The 24,096-nt window shown below is 42.2% G+C and overlaps 1 protein-coding gene across 1 annotated transcript in view; it reads left to right on the top strand.

The window, feature by feature from the left end:
* CYB5A (cytochrome b5 type A) overlaps positions 1–23,831 on the top strand; it is a 36,303-nt gene extending 12,472 nt beyond the window's left edge. The window contains exons 2-5 of the mRNA XM_080821287.1: positions 15,341–15,469; positions 17,643–17,672; positions 21,745–21,779; positions 23,460–23,831. Of these exons, the coding sequence (XP_080677413.1) occupies positions 15,341–15,469; positions 17,643–17,672; positions 21,745–21,779; positions 23,460–23,541 (276 nt within the window). The 3' untranslated portion in view covers positions 23,542–23,831. The remainder of the gene's footprint in view (positions 1–15,340; positions 15,470–17,642; positions 17,673–21,744; positions 21,780–23,459) is intronic.
* Positions 23,832–24,096: the final 265 nt, after the last annotated feature.

Here is a 24,096-nt window from a genome sequence, read left to right on the forward strand (position 1 = left end):
GAGGAGCAGATGAGAGGTTATGAGGGTGAATAAACAGGCAGTGGGGAGCCCTTTGTGGTGATAGAACTGTGGTGTATGACGTACACGCGGATGCTGCAGGCCGGGACGCACCAGACAGACACTGCGCGCGCCCACAGCAGCTCCCTGAGAAAGTCATCCTGCCTTATGCCAGGGTAATGCTCTGTACTGCTCTTAAGATGTCATCTGTTGAGGAAGTCTGGTGCATGGTATCTGTCTGTACTATTTCTACAACTTCTTGTGAGTAACTATGTCAATATAATTAAAACAGAAAAGACCTTCAGTGGCTCACTCTCTCTTTGTGCTTCAAGCCAGAGTCTCATGGCTATGGGGTCCCATGTCGCTTGGTACCAGGTTCCATCTCTGATATTCCATTCTGCCACTTTCTTCCTGTGATGTCCCGCTTCAGACATACTGATGCCCTCATTCTTGCCAGGACCTCTCCCACCTTAAGTACTTTGTAATGGAATTTATTCCCCCAAATACCTGCGTAGCTTTCCTGTTCATCTTCTCAGTAAGGCTTGCCCTGCCCCCTGCCCCCTGTTTTAAAGGGGGAAGTTCTCCCAACCCCATGCATCCCAACTTCATTACCTTGCTCTGTTTCTTCTTTTTTCTATAGCACGCCACCTTCTAACATGCTGTGTAATTTACTTACTATACTTAGTGCTCGTCTGTCTCCCTCCGCGAGCACAGGAGCTTACATTTTCTAGCATATGGGAGGATCTATTTCCTCCTTTATTCCCTGATGTTTCCCAGCAACCAGAACAATGCTGGCACATAGAAAGGACTCAACAAGTATTTGCTGGATGAAAAATGAAAAGTTTTTAAGTGTAAAGTATCAGAAAATTGATTCAGAATGGCTACTGGGCTAGGTTGAATAATTTCCCGGCAGCTTATTTTATTTCTGTCTTGCCCTTGGATACCAGGTTTGAGCCAAATTTATTATTCTCAACACTTAATATAAAAGGAAAAATAGGCCGAAGGTTAGAGGGGAAAAGTGAGAAAAGACAGACCAGTGCCACCATCAATCCTCTTTCCTTCCCCCTTCATTGTCAACACAGGTTGTCCTGTCGTCTCCTCATTTGGCCATTCTGACCCATGGTGGGACTGACAGTGCCTCATGGATCACCGCCTGCCTGTCGCTGGGTCTTCAAGTTTGGTGGCTTTGCTTATTCTCCTGAGAAACACTGTGTTGAGCTGCATCACAAGGCATATAGTGTGTCTTCCCGCTCCTCTCCTGGCGACTGTGTGCCCTGCGCTTTTCCCTAGAAGCAGGCCTGTCCCTGTCCCTTCCCTCTGCCTGAAGTCTCTTCTTCTTACTTCAGAATTGGGACTTATGCTCATTTCAGAGATCAGAGGAGTAGTTCTGTCCGTAATTAGCACACTTGCTTTATCGTATCTACTGAGAGGTGGTTAGTATCAGTTGAATTAATAGTATTGGCCAAGGCATACTCACTAAAAGCAAAATTACCTTTGATTCATGGCACATTTTAAGCCAAACATTTACTATCTCAACCCTAAAAATAACCAGGAAAATTTTGCTTCTCTCTTTTCAAGGAGAGAAAATCTTAACAGCATTCCTCAGGATAATCACCAGCTCACAGCTGCATCACGTTATCTGTTCTCATCCCACATGACCTTCAAGAATCTCTCATGTAGGCAACGTGTGTGTCGTCCTTGCAAACTTTTTGCAGTTTCTGTTCTCGTCATTGGGTTCTGTGGCTTTGTACAATCAGGCTTAGTAATGTGATTGAATCCACAGAAATCTCTTGAAGGGCAGGGTAGAAAGAAGTGGGGGGTCTTTTGGCTTTGGTGCTGGACTTGGCCTTCAGCAGTTCATGGGGGCCAGTGCTGTTTAACTTCTGGTCAGGTTCTCTGTGGCAACAGCAGATGCGGGTGTTGGAGAAAGGGAGCTAAACCGATGTTACTGGAGTACCTGTTACAGGCCAGGCATTCTGTTGTGGTGTTTGCTGTCTTCGGCAGGCATTTATGATGTGGAAATGGAAGCTCAGAAAGATCTGGCACCTTCCTGGGTCACCTCACTAAGATGTGGCAGAGCTGGACCTTGTTCAGCTTAAAAAGTACTGCCGACACACGGATGCTGGCACAGCCGGCGTACAGGTTGCAGCTTCTGGAATAACCATGACACAGGGACCTGAGGAGTGTAAGAAGGTAGAGGTGTTAGAGCCCACTGCAGTGGTCAGGGAGAGGTCACAAAGGTTAAGGGGCTTGAAGTGACTAATGAGGGGTCTGATACCACACTTTGATCACTGACAATGGAAAGGGTTATCTATAAAGCTGGTGGGAGGTGAGATGTGCTTAATTCTTCTTTCTAATTGCCTCCCCCAGTCCAGTAACAAAAGCAGGTGAAAAAAACTGTTCCTGCAATGCATCTTCATACCTGTGAAATCAGGTTATGGATAGTGCCTGAGGGTCCTCCAGGATGCCCTTGTGTTTCCTTTGCATAGACGGTCTCTCCCTTGTTCACATGGGGAATGGCTGGTGAACCTTTCATGCCACAGTTCCGGCATCTCCCCTTAGTGCCATTCCCTGGCCCCGCTTGGCCTCCAGCTCCGGGGAGTTGATCCCGTCACCTGCTGTGCTGGAGCTCTTGTACCTGCGGCTTATGTGCGTGGCCATTGTCTGTCTCCGTCTCTTTGCTCACTAGACGGTAGCTCCCGGAGGATGGGGGCCAGTACTTAGCCATCTTGCAAACAGAAGAGCTTGGCTTGGGACTTAGCAGATGTGTGAGTGAGTGGATGGCTCTCAGGCCATCGCAGAGAATGCATAGGTAGCCCTTGTTTTAAGTTTCTTCCTGTGATGTTCAAGGGAAACAGGGAGAAGTAATTCAGATGATGCTGGTGAGCCTCTGGTCCCTGAGCTTTGAGGATACAGTGAGACAGGGTGCATGCAAAGCCGTAGGCAGTGCAGAAAAACCGTCTCTGGAAATTATAAGAAAACGTTTGGTTGGGCCTCTCATTATTTTTTTCTAAATCTTGTGTAAATTGTTTATGTTCCACACTCCTTTGAATTGTTTTCATTTTTGGCTTAACTATTGTAGATAATCTCTTTAAATAAATTTTTTTGCTTAGTCATTGTTTATGGACAATATGTTTACTTGACCCTTTTTTTGGCAGTGTTAAGTGTTTGGATTGAAAGATCCTATTTAAACCTTTGGAACTGGTGGACTTTGGGTCCATGTAACATTACATTTAAGTGGAAAGGGGTTTTTTGTTGTCCTTTGTTTGGCTTGCTTAAATAGTCCCTTGGAAGGAATGACTTCGACCTGACATGTTGTGATACTATAGTATAGTTTAGCGTACCCTTCTGGGTTTTTAATAGGGATAACCTGGTAGCCAGATAAAACCCTGTAATAGAAGTGTGTGTGTGTGTGTGTGTGTGTGTGTTTCTCCTAAGAATCTTTCTTAGTTGGCAAGACCCCCCAAACTTATGGAGGAACTTTATTTTTAGGGCATCTTATCCAAGGTTACTCATCAAGAGAAACATAAACATGGTCATTTAATTTGTCTGTTCAAATAGGGGAAGCTGAACTATAAGTTGGACCCCAGGATTCTGGTCCTGCCTCCTCCATGAACTATCAGTGTGCCCTTGAGCTTAGTTTCTCCGGGTTCCAGTCCTTCCGTTTGTGACCTTGAGGATGTTGAGTCTCTGAAGGTTCTTTCAGACTCTGCCATTCCGGGATTTTTAACCTTCAGCCTACTTTTTGGAGTCAGGATCATCAGCTCAGTTTGATGCTTTTGGTGCCAGCCTCACGAATGGGGTGGAAGACAGCAGGACTTTGAGGAAGCTGAGAGTGGTTTATGATTAAGGCTGGAGCCTATGATGGATTGGGGGGAAGTGGGAGGCTGGAAAGGCTCAAGTCTGAGGGCCCGAGATAAGATGACATGTCCCAGGCCAGTCAGTGAGGCGAGAGAAGGGGGCACGTTCCTCCTTCCTCTGTGTTTTGTTCTCCTCAAGCCCTCCATGGATTGGAGGGAAGGCAGTCTGCTCTGCTGAGTCTGCTGGTGTGAATTCTCATCTGACGCAGAAACACCCCAAAATAGTGTTTACTCTGGGCATCCCTGGACCCAGTCAGGCCGACACATAAAGTGACCATCACACAGTCTTACTTGTTGTGCTTTATTCAAGCTTACGTCTTCATTAACCCCAAGCACTCCTGCACGTTTCGGTCAGTAAGCCTTCCTCGGGGCTCGGCGTCTTCTTGAGCCTGTTCATCTGTATCTGCTGTTTCCCCAAATTCTAGCTCTCCTGAGGGGACCTAGCCCCTGCCTTTCTAGACTTCTCTGTTCAGTCAGCAATTAATATTGTTAATCCTTTAATATTGCTCTAGTTGTTTAATGTGTGTGAAGACCATTGTCCTAATACGGTTTTAAGTGTCCTGACCCTGGGAATAATGTTTATTCACATCTTTTAAATGCTTTAGGACTTTAGTGCCCGGCGCACGGTATTGATAAAATGATGGATGCAGTGATTAGAATTAACCTCAGAAGAACTCCAGATAACTGTGCTTAAATAAGTTTCCTTGTCTGTCGTAAAGAAACAAGCCAGGTAGCCCAGGCCTGGTGTGCTGGCTGCGTTCCCCCAGACGTCAGAGAGCTATACTTCTGGCTTCCATGCCATCCCTAGGGTCTGGTCCTCATCCCCCTGTTCAGGGGCAGCATCTCCATTCCAGGAAGCAGGATGAAGAGAAAGGGGAAAAGGGGCTTACCATTCTAAAGAAAAGACTTCTAGAAGGTTTGTCTGACTCTTCACTTCTATTCTGTTAGCCAGAATTTAATCACATGACTGAAAGGGAGGCTGGGAAAATCTCTATTCTAGGTAGCTGTTTCCTAGCTAAAAGTTTAAGTGTTGTGGTGGGTAAGGGGAAGAGAGCACAGTGAGCCGTGAGCAGCCTTTGCCACTACTGACCTGCTTGGGCCGCGGAGGCCGTCCCCTGGGCTGTGCAGTTGTTGAGGCTTTCTTTGTCAAGATACTCAGGAGACATTTGATTGGCTTGCAGAAGTTCACCACTGTCCATTTTTGAGTGGGATACACTAAACAGTCAATATTTAAGGATGAACATTCTAGCAGCAATTCAGAAGACGAATAAGAATGGGAGAGGAGTTGGGGAGAAGAGGACCAGTTGGGTGGCTGGAGCCATGAACTCCGTGAGAAGGCCTCTCTGGTCTTATTTACAAGAGGGCAAGGCTTTCCTGTCAGGTGAACAACACCTAATGCTTGACTCGGAAATTTTACCATTTGTTTTTCCAGTGTCACTAAAATGTCGAAATTCTAGGAGTTAAGATCAAAGACTAAGCAAAAATGTTATTCTGTATCAAACCTAAGACTGTCTCATTTGTGAAATTGTTTACATTAAAGGGGAGGATAACTATAACTAGCACACAGAATTTCAAAAATATAATTTGTACCCATCTTTATTTTCTGGCTAGAGAATCCGAGGAACTGTAGCAGTCACAGACGCAAACAGCAGGGATGCAGAGTGGAGCGACCTGGAAAGTATTTTCGCTCAGTGATTAGTTTTGGAATTAATAGTAGTTGCACCATTTGAATCTAGAGTGACTTGGATTTTACATTTTCTCTCTCATTAAGATTATTGCCTTCCTAGGGGAGGTGGGCAGGGCACGGGTTAAATAGGTGATAAGGACCAAGGGAGGACACTTGTGATGAGCACTGGTGTGTGGAAATGTCAATCACTGTATTGTACTCCTGAAACTAATATTACACTGTATGCTAACTAACTAGAACTTAAATATAAACTAAAAACATAAAAAAGAGAATTTCACAAATCATGTTATGGCATAGTAAGGATATAACAGAATCTCTGTAGCTTCATGGTGTTTAACAACAAAAGGATAACTCATAATTAGTCATTTGAAAAATACCGAGCTATTTCTAAAAATGTTTCTATTGCATGTGATAAAAGTGGGAATTCAAATTTTAAAAAAGTACTCTTGAGGAAAAACAAAGAAAAATTTTAAAATAAAAAAGATTATTGCACTCCTAAAAAGAATTTCTTGCTTATTGAAAACATCTGTATCAGGGGAGGCATCTAAGTTTATCTTTTTTATCTTGCCAGTTTTTACAGATCCACTTTTTACTGTATTATTAGCGTTATTTATTGTTATTTAGTATACTAAATATGAAGTAGAATTTTATTGCCATTTAAAAAATCCTGTTATTATGCATTTATTCCTTTACTTATTAGCATTTCTCTTTGGCCTCATTCGAAAAAGGATTTGAGGCCTCACCTTCATTATGTTGATGTTATTATTCTTGACCTCTTCACACACAAAAATAATCCAAGACTTTGCCTTCATTGACTGTACTTGTTCTGTACCTGATCCCCTGATATGTTTGCACTGTTGCGCTCTGGTAAAGCGCCTTGTAGTTTATTCTCATACTCATTTTTTTTTTCTGTGTATGGGAAATTGGACTTATTTCCATTTGAAAAAAGTTACATGTTGTATGTGGCATTGCATGTTCTATGTGGTGTCTCTTGCTACTGGTTATTACTGAAGCAGAGACTATCTGGGGTCAGGGCATGAGCTCTAAAAAGCAGCTCTCCTGGGACTGGCCTTCACCCTTTAGGCAGTGCTGCTGTGACATCAGCGGACTTGCAGAGTCTTGCCATCAGGTTCGGTCATGTGCTTTTTTGTAATGCTCTGGGGTGGAAACCATTGAGCTCCTTAGTGTTAAACAGAAGACACACGTCTTCTCAGTGAGATTAGATTTTGGTTATAAATGAAGCTTATCATCTGGTTCCTGAATGGAGGCTGTGAGTGTGGGGTTAACCCTGATAACACTGGTATCCTCCCGGACCCAGCAATCCCAAGAGCACCTGAGCGCCACCTCTCCTGAGTGTTTTTCAGATTAAAGCAAATTCTTACCAGGAGGATGTATTTGGGTAGGATGATGACTAGGCTGGTTCTGTAGGGGAAGAGTGACAAGCTGGTTGTTGGTTTTAAGCGTGTGGATTTTTCTCTTTCCTTCTTTTTTTTTTTAAAGTAAACTTTACCTCCAGTGTTAGGCTCAGACTCACACCCTCAGGAACAAGAGTTGTGTGCTCTGTGGACTGAGCCATCCAGGCACCCCAAAGCGTGTGGATTTTTCACAACACGTAACTCATCAGTGTTTACCTCATAATCCAAGCATGATTTAAGATGAAGTGAAAATCTGAGTTTGTTTCTATTTCAGTATTGTCCAGAGGACTGGTACTGGTGAATTCATTATGGATATTTGATGCCCAGGAAAGAAATATTGATCAAGTTCATAATATTTTTTCTTTCTTTCTTTCTTTCTTTCTTTCTTTCTTTCTTTATTTTTTTTGAGCTCTTAATTATTTAGAAAGCAGGTTATATACCTATTAGATCATTGAGTACCATACAGACTCAGTGAGTGCCATCAACGAGGTAGGGGTGATCTCACCCTCCCTGTCCGTCATTCGGCATGTGGAGGGTGCCGTTGTTGCCTGTCCTCCATCTGGAATGACCTAATTCTTTCCTTGCATTTTGATAGCATTTCTTATTTTCTACCTTATTAGTATTACTCTCATTTTTGTATGTATTTGTGAGTCCCTTGGCTTTGATAAATCCTCAAATTCACAAGTACAATTACAACTGCACTGCTCACATTAAGTAGAGTGTAACTGAAAAGCCTAAGAGACCACTTCAGACCTGTAGTGATTGAAAAAGGGCTATAGCCATAAAGTAATAATTTGTCAATTTAGTATGAATGAACTGCTCTGTCTTTATTGCATTGTCATTATGTATTACGAGGACTTCAACAGCCTTACCCTGTAATGCCTTAGGGTTGGTAAAACAAGTCAGGCTTGATCCTGCTCTTGCCATAACCACGGAGAAGAGTCGTTTGGCCCTTGGCCATCACCAGCTTTTATCTTGGCCTCTCCTTCTTGGATTAGTTAGTTGACAAAAGCTTTTTTTTTCCCAAGGCAGTTTGGTTCGTGCTGAGCCTGTCTAGCTGTTAGCCCCTGTCTGTCAGTCTCCTCACCTTGTGAGGCAGTGCACTACCAAAGCTGTGGGGTTGCCTGTGTTGTGTGGGGTCTCTCTCTTTCACACACACACAATATACATATCTTTCAGTGCAAATGAAATGCTTTTTTCAGTTTTCATCTAGGTTGTCTATAGGTCTTGAAAAAGGTTTGTGTTCTCTATAGCCACAGTATCCAGTGTGGTAGCTAATGGGTGTACATGGCTTATTTACATTTAAATAAATAAAATAAAGTCAGTTTCTCACCCCCACTTCAAGTGTTCCGTAGCTGTTTGTGACTAGTGGCTGCTATCTTGGACAGTTTAGATATAAACTTGGACAGTTTAGATATAAGAGTATCCATCATTACAGAAAGTTCTGTTGGACTGTACTGGACTAGACACTCACTAAAGCAGCTTTAGGAGCCACTTGGTTTCCGTGTAGATAGAGTATTTGGTGGAACCATTTGTATCACAATTTGAAGCCATTTTTGAATTCACACGTTGCTCCAAACCCCATTTTTGATGTCTGGCAACAAAACCATTGCTTTAGTATATTTCTTGGTTTTTCTCTTCACTTCCATCAGCATTATTAGCAGGTGACTTTTTTCCAGAGCCATCTGTCACAAGAAAGTTTTTATCACACAAGTCACAGTATTGAAAATAAGTTGAGAATCATTGAATTGCACTGTGCTATGGATGCTGGCGGTAGTTACCTGCCTCATTTGCTCCTGACTCTCAGGGAGAGGGATTCAAATCCATGCTCAGCAGTGTTGCACATGACTACATGTTTAGGACCTGTCGGGTCATTCATGATAAGGCATAACTGTGAGGCTGTATCAGTGAAGGCCCAGGGGTTTTTCTCTGTTATTTAACCTCAGTGTAAGCACATGGTTCTTCAGGATTGAGCCATGCTGAATTTTTCATGAACTTTTGTGTGTCCCACACAATGTCTTGCTCAGAGTAGACAGTAAATATTTTGATTAAATAAATTAGACAGCAGTTAAACATGAAATTATATGGTTTCTGAATGGTAAGAACTATTATAGTTCCGGAAAGGAGAGTGGTATGAGCTAGAATAGTTGAAATGAGAAAGTTGTCATCAGCCACATAACTGGTTAGATGTTATGGTTCCAAAGGCAGTGCACAGTGACCTGTGTTTATCTCCTTTATTTATCCAATAATTACTTTTAAATATTTCTTCATCCCTACCATGTGCCAGGCATTGAACTAGGTATTGGGGCAGTAGTGATGAGTAGGACAAACAAAAAAGTCTCTGTCCTCATGACTCTTACAAACAAATTGATATAAATATCGGTAGTAATGAGTGCTGTGAGGGCAAACAAAACAGGAAGTGGGTAGGGAACCTGTAGGTGGGGAAATTCTCGAAGGGCTCTGAAAGGCCAACCTGAGTGTGAATGAAGGGTAGACGGGATCACAGAAACGTCGGGAGAGGAACATTCCGAGCAGAAGCAGATGGGAGGGATGTGACGTAGAGAACAAGTTCGGCAGGACTGAGGACTTGCCCCACTGGCTGGAACGGAGCAAGGGAGGGTTCACTTTGCCCTCTTAGAAAGCTGGAATATTGGATGTTTGCAAGTGTGGGTGGAGTCCACGGGCGCGTCTGTTTCCCTTTTCTGCTTCCCTTTTACCTCTTCTCCCTCCGCTGTGACCAGCCGCCCTGGACGAGACTAACATTAGCCCTTCCCTAGATTACCTTAATCATCTTCTAAAGGTCCCCATTATGTGACGATGTGAGGCTGCTAAGAGGAAGCAGACCGGTTAGAGGAGACCGTTGTGGTCGTGTGTGCTTGGTGTTGGTAGCTTGGTCTAGGGTGACTGTTGAAAGTGGGGAGAGGCAGTTGGATTCCGAGTATATTTTGAGGGTAGTCACCTGGATTTGCTGGTGGGTTGGAGTGGGAGGGAGAGAGGAATAAAGTTTGACTTCTGGTTTTGGACCATAGCAACTGGGTATGTGGTGGCACTGTTTCCTGAGAATGGAAATTCTGGAAAGCAGTGCCTTTTTTTTTTTTTTTTTTTTAAGATTTCTTTCTTTATTTTAGAGGTGGAGTGTGATCAGGAGAGGCAGAGGGAGAAGAGAGAGAATCTCAAGCAGACTCCTCACTGAGCACAGAGCCTAACATGGGGCTGGATCCCATGACCCTGAGATCCTGACCTGAGCTGAAATCAAGAGTTGGATGCTCGGGCGCCCTTGGAAAGCAGTGCATTTTGAAGGAAATAAAACATTTGGTTTTGGTTACGTTATGTTGTGCTTGGGACACTCATTAGATGCTGAGTGAACGTGTGAGGTCAGCTGCTGCAGGTGGGAGGACTCGCACTCAGGGGAGGTTGGGTATTACTCACCTGCACTCACTAGGGAGCAGTGATTTTCTGGGTCGGAGGCCAGGTGAAATCATTGGGAGAGCTGGTGTAAGTAGAGTATGGGAGAATGCCAGGGACTGAGCCCTGGGGTGCTCCTGTGTTAAGACTTTGTGATGAACAGATTAGAAAGTAGTGGCCAGTGAGGTTGAAGGGAAACCAGAAGGGTCCGCTGTCCCAGCAGCTGTGAGAGGCCAGCATTTCAAGAAGAGATCTGCTGTTGCAAGGTTGCTGAGAACTTTTATGCTGCGAAAGTCAGCTGTAATTTCAGGCCCTGGTGGCTGGCATTACTGTTGATACCACAGAATTCACCGTGTCTTCCTGAAAGTGTCCTTAGGAGTAGGGCTGTGGCAGTTCAGGTCTTCTGAGTTATGGACTGTGCTAATCTTTTCTCTTACAAATATATTTTCCTACAAATAACCCTTAACTATGGATGTCAAGAGTGAAAGCTATTTCCAGTTATTTTATTGGTATTCCCTTGTTTGTACCTGGGGGTTCTCATGCGGTGTCAGAGCAGGGTGTGTTTGGAAGCCTCGTGGAATGGAGAAACTGCAGAGGCAGACAGAGGGAACCATGGATCAGCAGGTGTGTGGACGCAGTGAGCGTGCAGAGGCGCTGCTGGAGCCAGTCTGCCCGCCAAACCTGGTCTGCTTCAGGGATTCCCATTCCCAGCTTCGATTGGGCAGGCCGTAAGCCTGTGTCCTCGTGTTGCGTCTTGTCTGTCGTCCACCGTCCTCACACAGTCACGACGTCCTTCCGCTCTTGCCTTTTGTCTTCAGCTTCAGCTTCTTCATCTCCGTGGCCGCCAGCAGCCTGCCTTGGGCTCTTTGGCCTTAGTGAATTGTCTCCCGGGATCTTTTCCCGTCCTTTTATCTGTTGTTCACTGGGAAGACTATGTTTTTAAAACTAAGTCTGCTTTCATCACCTTCCCTTCTTAGATCTTCTCAAAGGCTTCTCATCACTTCCAGGAGAAAGCTCAAAATCCTTGAAGGGGCCTAGAGCCCTTTGTGGCCCGTCCGGACTTCTGCGGCCTGCCCCAGCCTCTCCCTGCCCCGTGGGACATTCATCCCCTCTTTCTCTGCCCCTTGACCCTGACTCCTTCCCGCTTTGTACCTCAGCCCAGCGAGGCCCCTCCTGAGTCCTTTGTGTCGTAGCCTACATGGCACTGTGCTTTTTTGTTTCAGAACATTGGTTCTCACTGGCAGTTAGTTGCACAATTACAGATTCTTCCTATAGGATCCCTATTAGTTTGTCAGTCCCCTAGGGCAGGAGCTGGGACCTACTCTGTTCTGTGTGTCTGGCACACCTTGGTGTCTGGCACACCTTGGTGTCTTGCACATGGAGACACTTGGTATGTGTTTCTTGTGTGAATTGACTTTAAGACATAATAACACAAATGGAAAACAAAATTTTCCTTTGGAAAAATGGGAGACTTAATGTTAGAAGGACAAGTATAGTGGAAATGGCTAGTTTTCCCACAGCTGCACCCACTTCTGTCCTTCCTGGGTCCTCCTTACTGTCACCCCTGCCATTTCTTCCCATCTCTCTTTCTTTGGGCTTTAGAGCTGCTGACTGCTGCCTCATGGTGGGATGAGTGGGGGCCCTCGAGAGTGCTGCTTTATGAGGACAGAATTCTGTTACAGCTTCACCAGGGCTTGGCTTGGACTCTTGAGGAGAGTCTCCCCTCTTTTGTTACCTCTGATCTCGCCTGTGTGTGACTAGGCACTTTGGTCTTTTCCTTAAATCTTTCAGAAAATCTCCAGATAATCTTAGTCACCTGTTACTCTACTGCTTTCCTCTTGCCTTGCCTTTTCTTTGTCTCAAATTCTAGAAGCTGCCCAACAGATAGTAAGTTTTCTCAGAGTTTCTGGGCATAAACTGTAGACCTACACCATCTCTGGGAGTAACCAAGATGGCGCCAATACCAGTGTGCCTGTCTCTTTAAGAGAGATAGGTAAGAAAAAGTTTCCTTCAGGCTGAAAATGAGATGTGTGCATACTAAGATGACAGCATGAATCTGCTCACAAGAGTGAAGAGAGTGACAAGGTGAACCACCAAGTTTCAAACCATCATGATTAGACTTGATTTACTTCACAAAGTGTATGTCTCTATCTCTCCCCACATCATATATATTTCAAGGAAAATACCTGGTATTATAATAAGCTCGTCCCATATCTTTTGCTGTCTTACCAAGATTTGAGTTATTTTATTCTGGGAAAAAGAAACAAACTTTTAGTTTGTTTATTCGTTTGGGTTTTTTTGTTTTTGTTTTACTGTTTAAAAAAATCCCTAGAGTGGGGCAAAGCTATTTTAGTGTCAATTCGTTCTTTTTTTTTTTTAATTTTACTTATTTATTTATTTGACAGATCACAAGTAGGCTGAGAGGCAGGCAAAGAGAGAGAGAAGAGGAAGCAGGCTCCCTGCTGAGCAGAGAGCCCGATGCGGGACTCGATCCCAGGGCCCTGGGATCATGACCTGAGCCGAAGGCAGAGGCTTTAACCCACTGAGCCACCCAGGCGCCCCGTCAATTCGTTCATTTTTATAATTTTTCTTAAATAGCAGTCAGTGGAACCAGTGGAAGCCAAGATGTCTTTCCTTTTTTTCCCCTGAAAAAAACTGTCTCACAGAGATGGTTTAGGCAAAGTCTAAATCATAGCTAGATACACGCATACGTACATGTAGAGACATACTCTCCTGTTTTCCTTCCTTGGTCAAAAATTAAGTTGGGAAGTTGCCATTTTGTTTCAGGTTAAGACTGTTGTGTTATTCTCTGTGAAGCAGAATGTTTACCTTGTATGTTTTAGCATTTTTAAAAAATCAAAATTCTCTATTTTAAAAACTTGTCTAGTTTTATGATGCTTTATGAAATGCAAGTCTATGTTTTTAACCTTATTTGAAAATTTCCTTTGAAGATAGACTATAACCGGAAACTAATGATTTGCTGTGAGAGATTTTGTCTATATTCACATATCCTTAATAGGAACCAGAAGTTAAAAGGAACACATGAGTTCAGCCACCCACACGAAAGGAAAACAGTCTGAGTGTTAAGTCATAATTTCTGAGTGTTAAGTAATTTCTGAGTGTTAAGTAAGTTGTCATTTTATATCTCTTGTGTTTTGCTTCGGTTCTCCTCGGTCCATGCCCAACAGTAAATAGACTGTTCCAGAATCAACAAATCATGGTTTCCATTGCCATAGCCTTGGGGGTGCATCAGGACGCTTCAGATTGGCTTTCAGAGTGAGCCACTCAACCACTTACACCACTGGTGTGGCTTCTCATGTTTGTCTAAAGTGGACTTCCGATTTTCTGTGCCCCCAGTAGAAGACATCTAAATAAGTTTGGAAATTCCTGCAGTATGCCGCATTAGGTGGCTGCTTAAAAAGTCATGCTGAGGAAAGATGCTTTATGACATTGGGAAATATTTAATGAAAATGCTGGACAGTGTTTATCGGTCATTATGTTATTTGTCAGACACCTATATTAACACATTTAGTCTTAAAAAATTATATGAGATAAATGCCATTATTTTCCTGAGTTCACATAGTAGTAGTAAGTAACACTAGGCAGTACTGTCTCTGTATCATGTATTATAACCTGCTTTTAATCTAACAAAACCATATGCATAAGATAATGATCTCCGTTTTCTTTAAAAAATGACTGACGTGGGTACATGTGTGTATATCCAGCGCCATTGAGATGTCAGGACCATAGCTGATTTCGGTGATTTTTATTTTCTTCTTTGTGTTTTCCATTTTTAATGTAGATGGATAACTTTTACAGTAGTAGAGGGAAAAAACAAGTAGATTTCTATAGCAGTAGATATATTTAAACAAAGTAGGAGGAGAAATGGATTTCAAAACGGAAATTGTCCACCGTTCCCTGTTAGGTGCCTTTGTGTTTTCCATCACTGGGAGCAATTCAGAACAGAGCGCTGTGAGTTTTGCAGACCAGGACTGTTTTGTTTAGTTACTGGATTCATGCTTACAGGGGCTTTGCTCAAGGGCAGGGTAAATCTGATCTAAGGAAATAGTGAGGCTCAATTTAAGAAGGTTTCTCTCTCCCATAAAAGTGTTCAGGGTGATATAGCCAAGCACTTACTCTTTTTACTTGACTGAGACAGCCTTTCCTTGCCTGAGGATCTCTCGACTTCATCTGTGTCTGTGTCTGGGCCACCTTGTCAGTCCCTCCCGGCACTGTGACAATCTGTTGTTTCACTAACTGAAGCAGCTAAGCAGCGGCTGAGATCTCCAAAATACTTGGGTTGCACAAGGCCTTCCCTCCAGCCCCAGTGGAGTGGTGCTCTTCCTTTGCCTCCCTTGTCCCCATCAGTAATTTGTCCGTACGGCAGCAGCGCGGACAAGTTCCTGCTGCACCTGCTTGCTTTCCTTTTTCTTCCTACTAGAAAGTGAGTTCTGCTAGAAGCAGGAGACATGCTTACCTGCCCAGCAGGCTCTACACTTCCTGTACTTGGCCAACGGGCCGGGTGCTTTTCAAAGATGAGTTATCGCACAGCTACTATCTAAGGTGTAATAGTATGAGTCCACACCTAGATCAAAGGAGTCAAAGGTGAGGGTATAGGACTCCAGAAAAAATAGATTGGGTAAAGGTCAAGAAGAACAATTTGGAGAGCTTTACGGAAAAGCAAAGAGGACATTCCCAAAGGATTAAAAATGTGTGTCTAAAGGTTTTGTAGCTGTAAGAGTAATCTGGGGAAATGAACATCTTGACTACTGGAGAAAAATTCTAATGAATTTTCAAGAGGGAAATTAAATACAGAAAAGTATGCTCTTTTCGTCCACATTTTGGATGAATCGTACTCACACATTGACATCTGTGACTTCTAGAGTAGCCTGTTTGGTTAAGGAAACTGGCCACTTCCTTTTAACTTATTTACCTGGAAAAAACATATTTATTTTTTGTATCTGTCCTTCAAACAGCATCCTGGTGGGGAAGAAGTGTTAAGGGAACAAGCTGGAGGGGATGCTACTGAGAGTTTTGAGGACGTGGGACACTCTACAGACGCTAGAGAACTGTCCCAAACATACATCATTGGGGAGCTCCATCCGGTGAGTACCTTATTGGGGACCCCACTTCTCTTGAAGGCTGTGGCTTGACCTCTCTCAAAACTGTAGACTTGCATCTTACGAAACTGAAGAAGAAATAAAGCAAAAACAATTCCTCCTGATTATATAATTCCATTCTCGTCATAAATAATCGACCAGAAATTTCTTTGTATTTCCCTGATTGCAGTTTTCACTGTCACTTAGAGTCAGGACCCTCTAACCTAAGGCTAAGGGCCAGTGCCTCTCAGACTATGAAGTGTCATGGAGCAACATATTTTAGAAGGTGGGGGTCATTGACCCTGCACGGTTTCTTTCTTTCTTTTTTTTTCTTTTGTAACTAAAATATTTTAAGAAATTTTTCTTTTTTTCTGTTTTTTTTTTTAAAGATTTTATTTATTTGACAGAGACACAGCAAGAAAGGGAACACAAGCAGGGGGTGGGAGAGGGAGAAGCAGGCTTCCTGCTGAGCAGGGAGCCCAATTCGGGGCTTGATCCCAAGACCCTGAGATCATGACCAGAGCCAAAGGCAGGCATTTAACAGCTGAGCCAATCAGGCGCCCCTTAAGAAATATTTCTTAAGAAACTCCCTTCTACTGTCATAATTTGAGAATATTTCAGTTCTAAAAAAATGATTAACACATTCTCCTCACTCTTCCCACTTGACCCCAGATCTTTGAAAACATCAACTTTGGTGCCAGTCCCTGAACTGACTTTGGGAAAATGCTGTCTATATAAACCCGGGGCTGTAATATGAATTTAGGCCCTTCTGTGACAATTTTGAATGACCTTATGAAACTTTGCTAATCTGTCAACCGAAGTTATCTGGAATGTAGCTGAACTCTTGGGAAGAGGTGGCGGAGTTCTCTAAGCAGATAGTGAATCCCATGCCTGACATTCAGCTGTTCTTACCCCTAGAGAGCACCTGGGTCCCTCCGCACGGTGACGTGGTCTCCTCTCTGCTTCCCTGCTCATGCTGCTTCACCCGGAGCCGGCCAGAGGCGGGTGGAGGTGCTGTTAGAAAGAGGCTAATGAGGGCATGTGTCCTTAGCCCAAGTACGCATGCAGAGAAGCCACTGAAAAGCAAAACCCATAGGAAAAGTTTTGTCATTATAATAAAACTCACATATAATTGCCAGATATACTTGCCAATAATTCTAATGTTGTCATTTATTATAAAATATTTGTAAATACAAATCAATAGGTGTGTCATATAAAATATTAATCAAATAAGCTCCCATATACCAATTAGCAAGCTAAGAAATTTAACATTGCTTCCCTGCAAAGAAAAATTTTGTTTCTTGCAATATCCATGAAGGAAGGAAAGCTTACGGGCTCTTTATGGAAGGTCTGAAAGTAGGAAATCTGTTCTAGAGCAATTTCCCTTGAATGGGGAGGTGGGTTTTTTGTTTGTTTGTTTGGTGGTAGGAGGGGAAAGAGTACCCCCTAAGGAAAGAATGAGCTTTCCTTAGCTGGAGAGTTTATTCACCCACATATTTTCATCTTCATCTTCATACTTTACCAAAGTTGAGGTAGTTTTATGGTAACCAGAGGGGGTGTCCTTCAAAATGTTTGATTCTATCCTTATTCTTCCCTTTCTAAACTTGCGGGTGGAGAGGAGGTGGGTTTTCAGGCGATGACTCCAGCGTTTCTGCCCCGTCTGCCTACTGTGATCCCCTGTAGTCACCTCTAGGTGACCTTAGTTTGGACTACCTCAACCAGGGGTTTAAGAAAAGTATAATCCTGCAGGTGGGAGAGTGCAGAGATTCACTGAGGATGCCGCACCCCTTTGCACGCACAGGTACACACACACCTGCGCTCATTTCTGAGGGTAGTGGGGGAGGATCCAATTCGGTCTGCCCCCGAATGGAAGATCAAAATCCAAGTCTAGTAAGTGCGTATGTGCGCAAGGGCATAAATGTGATTATCACGGGTGATGTTCTAAACTCGGAACTCTAGACTGAAAATTAATCACTTAATCAGCTATTAATTTTTGCAGTCAAGTCAGATGGATCAGACTTCATAATGAACAATCTAGATAGATGAACCTAAAGTGCTAGTTAGTGAATAGCAATTTTTTTTTTTTTAAATCTCAATAAAAGTGACTTTTAGACATGGTACTTTTGTAAATGTCCTTTCATTTTACAACGTGCCCTTTTTTTTTTTTTTTTTATTGCAGGATGACAGAGCAAAGTTAGCCAAGCCTTCGGTAAGTGTGTCATCTCCAGTGTCTCCGTGGCTGTGCCTATCTTCATTGTATTTCATACCTGTCAAACTGCAGGACAAGCATCTTTTAGCTATCTGAATGAGGCCAGCATAGGTCTCTCTAGGTTAGATGAACATGTAACCTGTTGACTTAGCAAAATACTTTGTGCATAGACCAGCCATCCTGTTTCATTAGGACAGCTTGTGTATTCTCTTTGTAAGACTCTCAGCACACCATTTTTTCATCTAAGTATCAGTAGATACCGCTTGAAGAGCTACTTTTATAAGTAAGCACTGTGCTTCTGATCTCAAAAATTTGACACAAGCCATATTTTCAGAGAACTTAAAATCTGAGCAGAGGTCTTAATACTTGAGCCTTGGAGGACACTACCCATGCTTTCTTCATCTCCTTGTCCCTGGGACGTAATAGGTGTTAAATAAGTATTTACTGGATGAATTTAATGTTAATCAAATGAAATAATAACTTTTTGATGCATTTTTCCTTAGGAAAGGAACATATATTCTAGGGGATATTAATTTTATGCCCTGGTTCACTAGCCCTTCTCTCTGAGCTGGTCTTCTCACTTAACGTTTGAAGATAAATCCATAGTAAGAATTGATGACAACAACCAGAGTCCCTGACAAGTACAAGCAGACAGAATAGTTGTTGGCCTGTAATTAAAGGACCATGGAGGAACATTTTGTTTAAACCACAGAATGAGAGAATAATTTTTCTTTTTTGGTTCCTGTTCTTCCTGTTATTAGAGCCCAACAGTGGGACTCCACAGGGCCTGTATGAAGAACTGGTGAACTCATTTACTGGCTGCTGTTGACAAGACGTTGTCTTTAATCTACAGCAAAATCAGAGCAGTAAATCCAATAGAGCATAAAGGCCATATTTACCTTCATACCCCAGATGGTACAGTATAAGTCTTGATTAATGCTATTTCCTACAAAGCAATTTCATTTATATTCTCTCTTTTCCCTATTCAACAAGTTCAGTGTTGGTGATCTGCGTACTTTGGGAAGATAAACAATGGACTTCAGAGTTTGAATTGTCTGTAGCAGCTGCTGAGTCCTTGCTGTTGGGTCATATAACATTAGCACCTTTTTTGAGGCTACTTTTGGGGTAACTGAAATCCCGTGATGTGGGTAGATTTTGCTTTTTCTCCACAGTCAGGTCAGGGAAAAAGTATGTATTTTTTTCCTGTTAGGTGTTCAGCATGTTAATAATCTTAGTGCAAATCCTTTAGCTATAATAAAACAAAGATTTGATCAGGCTCATTACATTAACTTAGATTTAATGTAGATCTAGTCATATCCCAAACGATGATGCCTACAAACAGAAATTAGAGCTGAGCTGGTAAGCAGGTCTCCTCCCATGCTGCTGTATTTCTTAAAGACAGACTCTTTCCTCTTTTCGAACACATGTGACTTTGCTTGATCAGCAGAAGTAGGACAAGAACTTGCTGTCTTTTTTAGAGGACATAAGCAAATACAATGAAAAAAAAAATACATGACCACTTTTTGGGGTTTATCTTTCTTATACTTCTGGTTTGCCAGAAGAGTGTGTCCTTAGGTATTTCTTTTGTGTGTGTGTCTCTGTATAACCATCTGTCTATCTCCAAGGCTGATACATGTAAGCTGTGGTCTGAATTTGTTCATTGCTGCCCCTGAAAATATATAGTTGAACTATGAAATAAGAAGCAACAAAGATTATTAGCTTGACCCTGCCCAAAAGAAAACATGGTGTTTACTTGCCAAAATAAGGTATTTTGTGGAGCTAGAAGTGATGCATTTTTAAACAAATTTATATCTATTAAATTTGCTTACATGGAGGATATCAGTAGTATCAATACCTTTTTTTGGTTGTGGTTTTCAAATCATTGCAGTTTAAGTGACTTTATTTGGGCCTAATGATATCCCTGGGGGATCCATAGACCTTCCAGGGAAGGTAAAAACAGTGAAGCTCAGATCTTCTTGTAAGCTTTGACCTTGTTCAGAGTCACTCTGCAGCACCATGGCTAGCACCCACTCCAGGTGCGGTCGGGGCAGTCTCTTGAGCTTCTTCCGTAGGCTCCGTACTCTAAGGGGTCAGTGTCCCTGATATTTTTAGGAACGCCTTCCAATTAAGGAATAGGCTGAAGTAGATGAATGTATAAATGAGATGATTTTGCTTTACAAAAACTTGATGAACTTTGCATGATTTTATATATGGCTTCTCATGTACTGATGGAATTATTAGTTTTTGCTATGTGAAATTGAGCCCCTCAAGGTCATAGAGTGAACAAGTGGCAGAGCCTATAATAAAAGAAACATGGTCTTTTCTGCCTGTTGGTTGTTGACATATTTGTTAGTTACACACAGAGGCCCAGCTTGGGCCCCTCAAACCATTGGATGGGCAGGACAGTTTCAGTTTCCTTTTTCATCAGTGTGGTAAGTGGTAATTCAAACTTGCTTTAACTCTCAGGCATCTCTGGGTTAAGAGCCTAACAGATAATAAACACTCAGAAATGTATACAATCTTTGTTGTTGCTGGCAGTGATGGTGCCCTAACAGTTTTAGCATTAACACTAAGGGCAGTGATGGAAGGGGGAGGAAGGATAGGCCAGCCTAGTTTCCATAGAGTTGTCAGCATGTTTGGTAAAATGCATGTGCTTGGTATAACAAAATAACAGATCTGTGTTTGCGTTGTTTACTATTCTGGGCTTAACTTTCTATTGTGACAATAATGTTTCACTTTCAGTGAGCCTTTGTGCTCCGGTTTCAGAACTTACTACGTCTTCTGGTAGCTGAGTAATCATTTTGTGTCGTCCGGTGACTTCTGGTAATCCTTGTTACTGTTATTCATATACACAAAATTTGAAAAATAATCTTGCAGTAGCTATGAATACTTTTGTAGTCACTAAGATTTAACATTGCTTATAAAGATAATAAATGTGTGAAGTTTTCTTTTTAAATGACTTATTTTTCCCCCCTACTGTGTCAGGAATCTTAAAGGCCATATTTCCAGGTTTGTGGGTCTCCTAACTGATTTGCTTGCTCTTCCCTAACAATTTTGTGCCTTTTCATGGGGTTTCTCTAACGCGCTGGCTCGCTGTGTATCGCTTTGCCTCACTGCGGAGTGTGGGTTGTTTTGCTAATGGCTTATCTTGTGCTTTGGGAAACTGCAGAGACGAACTCTCAGATGAAGCTACCTTACTGACGGCTACCTTCCTCTGAGGCACTAATACTTTTTGCTGGTGTGAAATTTCTAAAGAATGCTTCTTAGCTTTCAAGCCCAGAAAAGTGTATTTTCCCTCAGGCCTTAGTTATTCATCTGTTTGGGGAAGTGTGTATTTTTTTAGAGCCAAAATTAGTTCACTTTTATGGTACTGACAGAACTTCTCTCAGAAAGTTCTGGAAGGCAAAATAGGCCAACTGTGAAAGACCCCAGGACACACACACAAAGGCCGTCCTTATTTGGAGGTTTCTTGGCCGGTGACCCTGTGAGGTCAGTTCCTGAGGCCTCCACTTTTTAGAGCTGTCTGGTCAGAGTTAGAGAAGGCCAGGAAAGGTGGTGGTCCACAGTGTGGTGATTTAAATGACAGTTCTTATTTTTCTCTTTTTGGTTGACACGCCTTTTAATACAACTTGGGTACATTTTTACTTCATATAAAATTTGAATGAAATAACTGATTTTACTAAAGGTTTCATTCATGCTTTTAAAGAATTAAACTTCTCTTACTCAAGGTAGTCGTGGGGTTATGTGCCCATGTATATGATATCTATTTTCAATTTTACATTATTCAGATGTGTACTGTGTAGAAGAGATTTTATGTCGCCTATTTTTAACATTTTTTTCAAATTATCTAGGTTATGTTTGTAAGTAATTTAAATACACATGATTCTTAAATCTTTTTCTTCTAAAAATGGTGAAATGAGGCATTCTAGTGAAAAGTTTGTTATAATTTTCCCTTCCAGTGTGTTTTGAAGAATGTACTGAGTATTGTGATCTTATTTTAAAAGAAGTTCTTAGTCAGTTGAATAAATGTTCAGATGTTCCCTTTAAGTTCACATTTTCTCTTGTGTTTCAGGAAACTCTCATTACTACTGTTGATTCTAATTCCAGGTATGTCGTAGTTTTCTCTTAAACTGATCAGAAGGCCAGTGGAATCAGGGTATGATTAGGGCTCCTCCCCACCTGAGGACTCAGGGTCCCACTGCACCCCCTCTCAGTGGACAGCCCAGGGTCTTTTCCACTTGGCTCCCAGATGACTTAGGACATCCCCTCCTCAACTGTCAGAGAGCTCAGCCTCTGGACACTCTTCAGAACAACCCCAAATCTCTCCCTCCAGCTGCAGACTGAACAGATTAGGTCTCCTTTCCTCCAGCGTCGTCCTCTGGCCTACACAGTCTTTTACTGTCCAGACAAACGTGCTCTCTCATTCAGTATATGGTCCGTTTCTTAAATTGTAGTGATTATTTCTCCCTGAGCCTTGGCTCAGTGTTCCTTTAAGTGTAACATGAACACTTGGTCTAGGGACTGGATTTCTGTGTCACAGTCCAAGATCCTTTTAACATTTGTGGCAGCTCTACCATATCATCTCGCATAACCGCATATATCTCTCTGGTGGACAGAGAGATTTGGCCCCAAGCTCAAAACCACACATTTGTGCCGATTTTATTTCACCCTGTCAGATGTAACTGCACCAGTCTGCTGGGGTTCTGGTACGTTCCCTGCATTCAGGCAGTAGTCGTTCACCATATGTTTGTTGGCAAGTCAGTTTCCTTCTAAGTGGAAACTGAAAACCCCAACAAGATGAAAGTGATATTTGTAATCCTTTTGCAGTTTAGATCTTTTTATTGAACTCAGTCTTTGTAGGGATTGATATTTGAAGAGTATTAGAGGATAGTAAGTTTATGACCGAAAATATATTTATAGGCATGATCTGGCTTAATTCACATTCTATAGCCTGTATTATTTTGTTTTCTAAGAAACTATAAGTTCATATCTAAATTGAAGATCATTGTAGTTTTGTCTCTGGTTTCATCTGTGATCTGTCATTTATAGTCAATCAAAAATTCTAGGCACCAGGACTGAAACAGTGTGTAAGTTAGGGATTTTTCTGTTTACATCTGTTTACATCTATGACCCACAGGTTAAGTAGTTTGGGCACGCGGTTTCTTAATTTGGTAAATCTACTGTGCGTGGGTAAAGATTAGATTTTCAAAACAGAATCACGGAACATAGCGCTGTGGTGCTCATAGCAACCTTATTAATCCTACGACTCAAACTTCTTAACTTCACAGTCCGGGAGATGTGCTTTTTCTCTTGGTTGTAGAGCTTGCTGATGGCTCTCCCAAGATGAGAACCTTGATTTTCTTGTTCTCAGTTTAGCTATTTTAAATTCTTAACGTATGTAAGTAGAATAAAACCTGTAAGGAATATTTGCTTTTGTGAACCTATGATACATAACCCAGAGTTGGTGTCCTTAGGTAAGTTGCTATTTGTAGGTAGCATCTGTTGGGGGAGCGATTGATAGCTCTTTGTGTAAGTTTAGAGAAATAGATTTAAGTGGCCTGGGGATGGGGATCATTAATTTTCTTACAAAGCTAGAGCCCTTGCTGTTATGCTAGGGCATGTGTTGCGCTCACGTTGCTTTTAGCAACTCGAGTTGACGTTTCGTCCAGGCAGGTTACAGAGATAAAACAGACATGCCACAGTGATTTGCATGGTAATTAGAAGGAGCAAAGGTCTTGAGTCCTGTGTGTTGAACATCATGCAAGCATCATTGCCGTTTCTTTCCAGCTGGTGGACCAACTGGGTGATCCCAGCCATCTCGGCGCTTGTGGTGGCTCTCATGTATCACCTCTATACAGCGGAAGATTAAACACATTCTCAGAAGCCAAGGAAAGAAGAGACTGCTTTGGACCAGGGAGAATGAAGCCAATGTTAACTGCTTCAACTGACAGAAACCTTCACCTGAAAAATAATTTTAACATACCTGTTTCCCTTTTCTCCTACTTTGAACCAAACCAAAAAGAACTCTTCTGTTCTTTCTACTCCTGAACTCTTAGAATGTGCCTTTTGTTCATCAACTTTTTTTGATGTTCCATCACTACATAATTTACTTATTGTAAGCATGATCTTTTAAAAAATATATCTGGCTTTTAAAATATACCACGATGTTTGCCTATTTGGTATATAACTGTTCCAACATTTAGAATCTCATTATTTAGCAGACCCATTTAATGTGCTGATCATTCAGACTCAAGTAGTCTCTATGAAGTGAGATGGACAGTGTCCTTAGATCTCTCCTTGGGCGGCTTCCGTCTCCCTCAACAAGCCAGTACTGCCTGCTCCAGCATAGTTTCCTTTCCCAGGGAATTAAGAAAAGCTCAGAAATGAAGATTTCTAATTATTCTACTTGAAATAGATGATAAAA

This window comes from Martes martes (genome assembly GCF_963455335.1).
Source record: "Martes martes genome assembly, chromosome: 13".
In the NCBI taxonomy this organism is placed as follows: Eukaryota; Metazoa; Chordata; class Mammalia; order Carnivora; family Mustelidae; genus Martes; species Martes martes.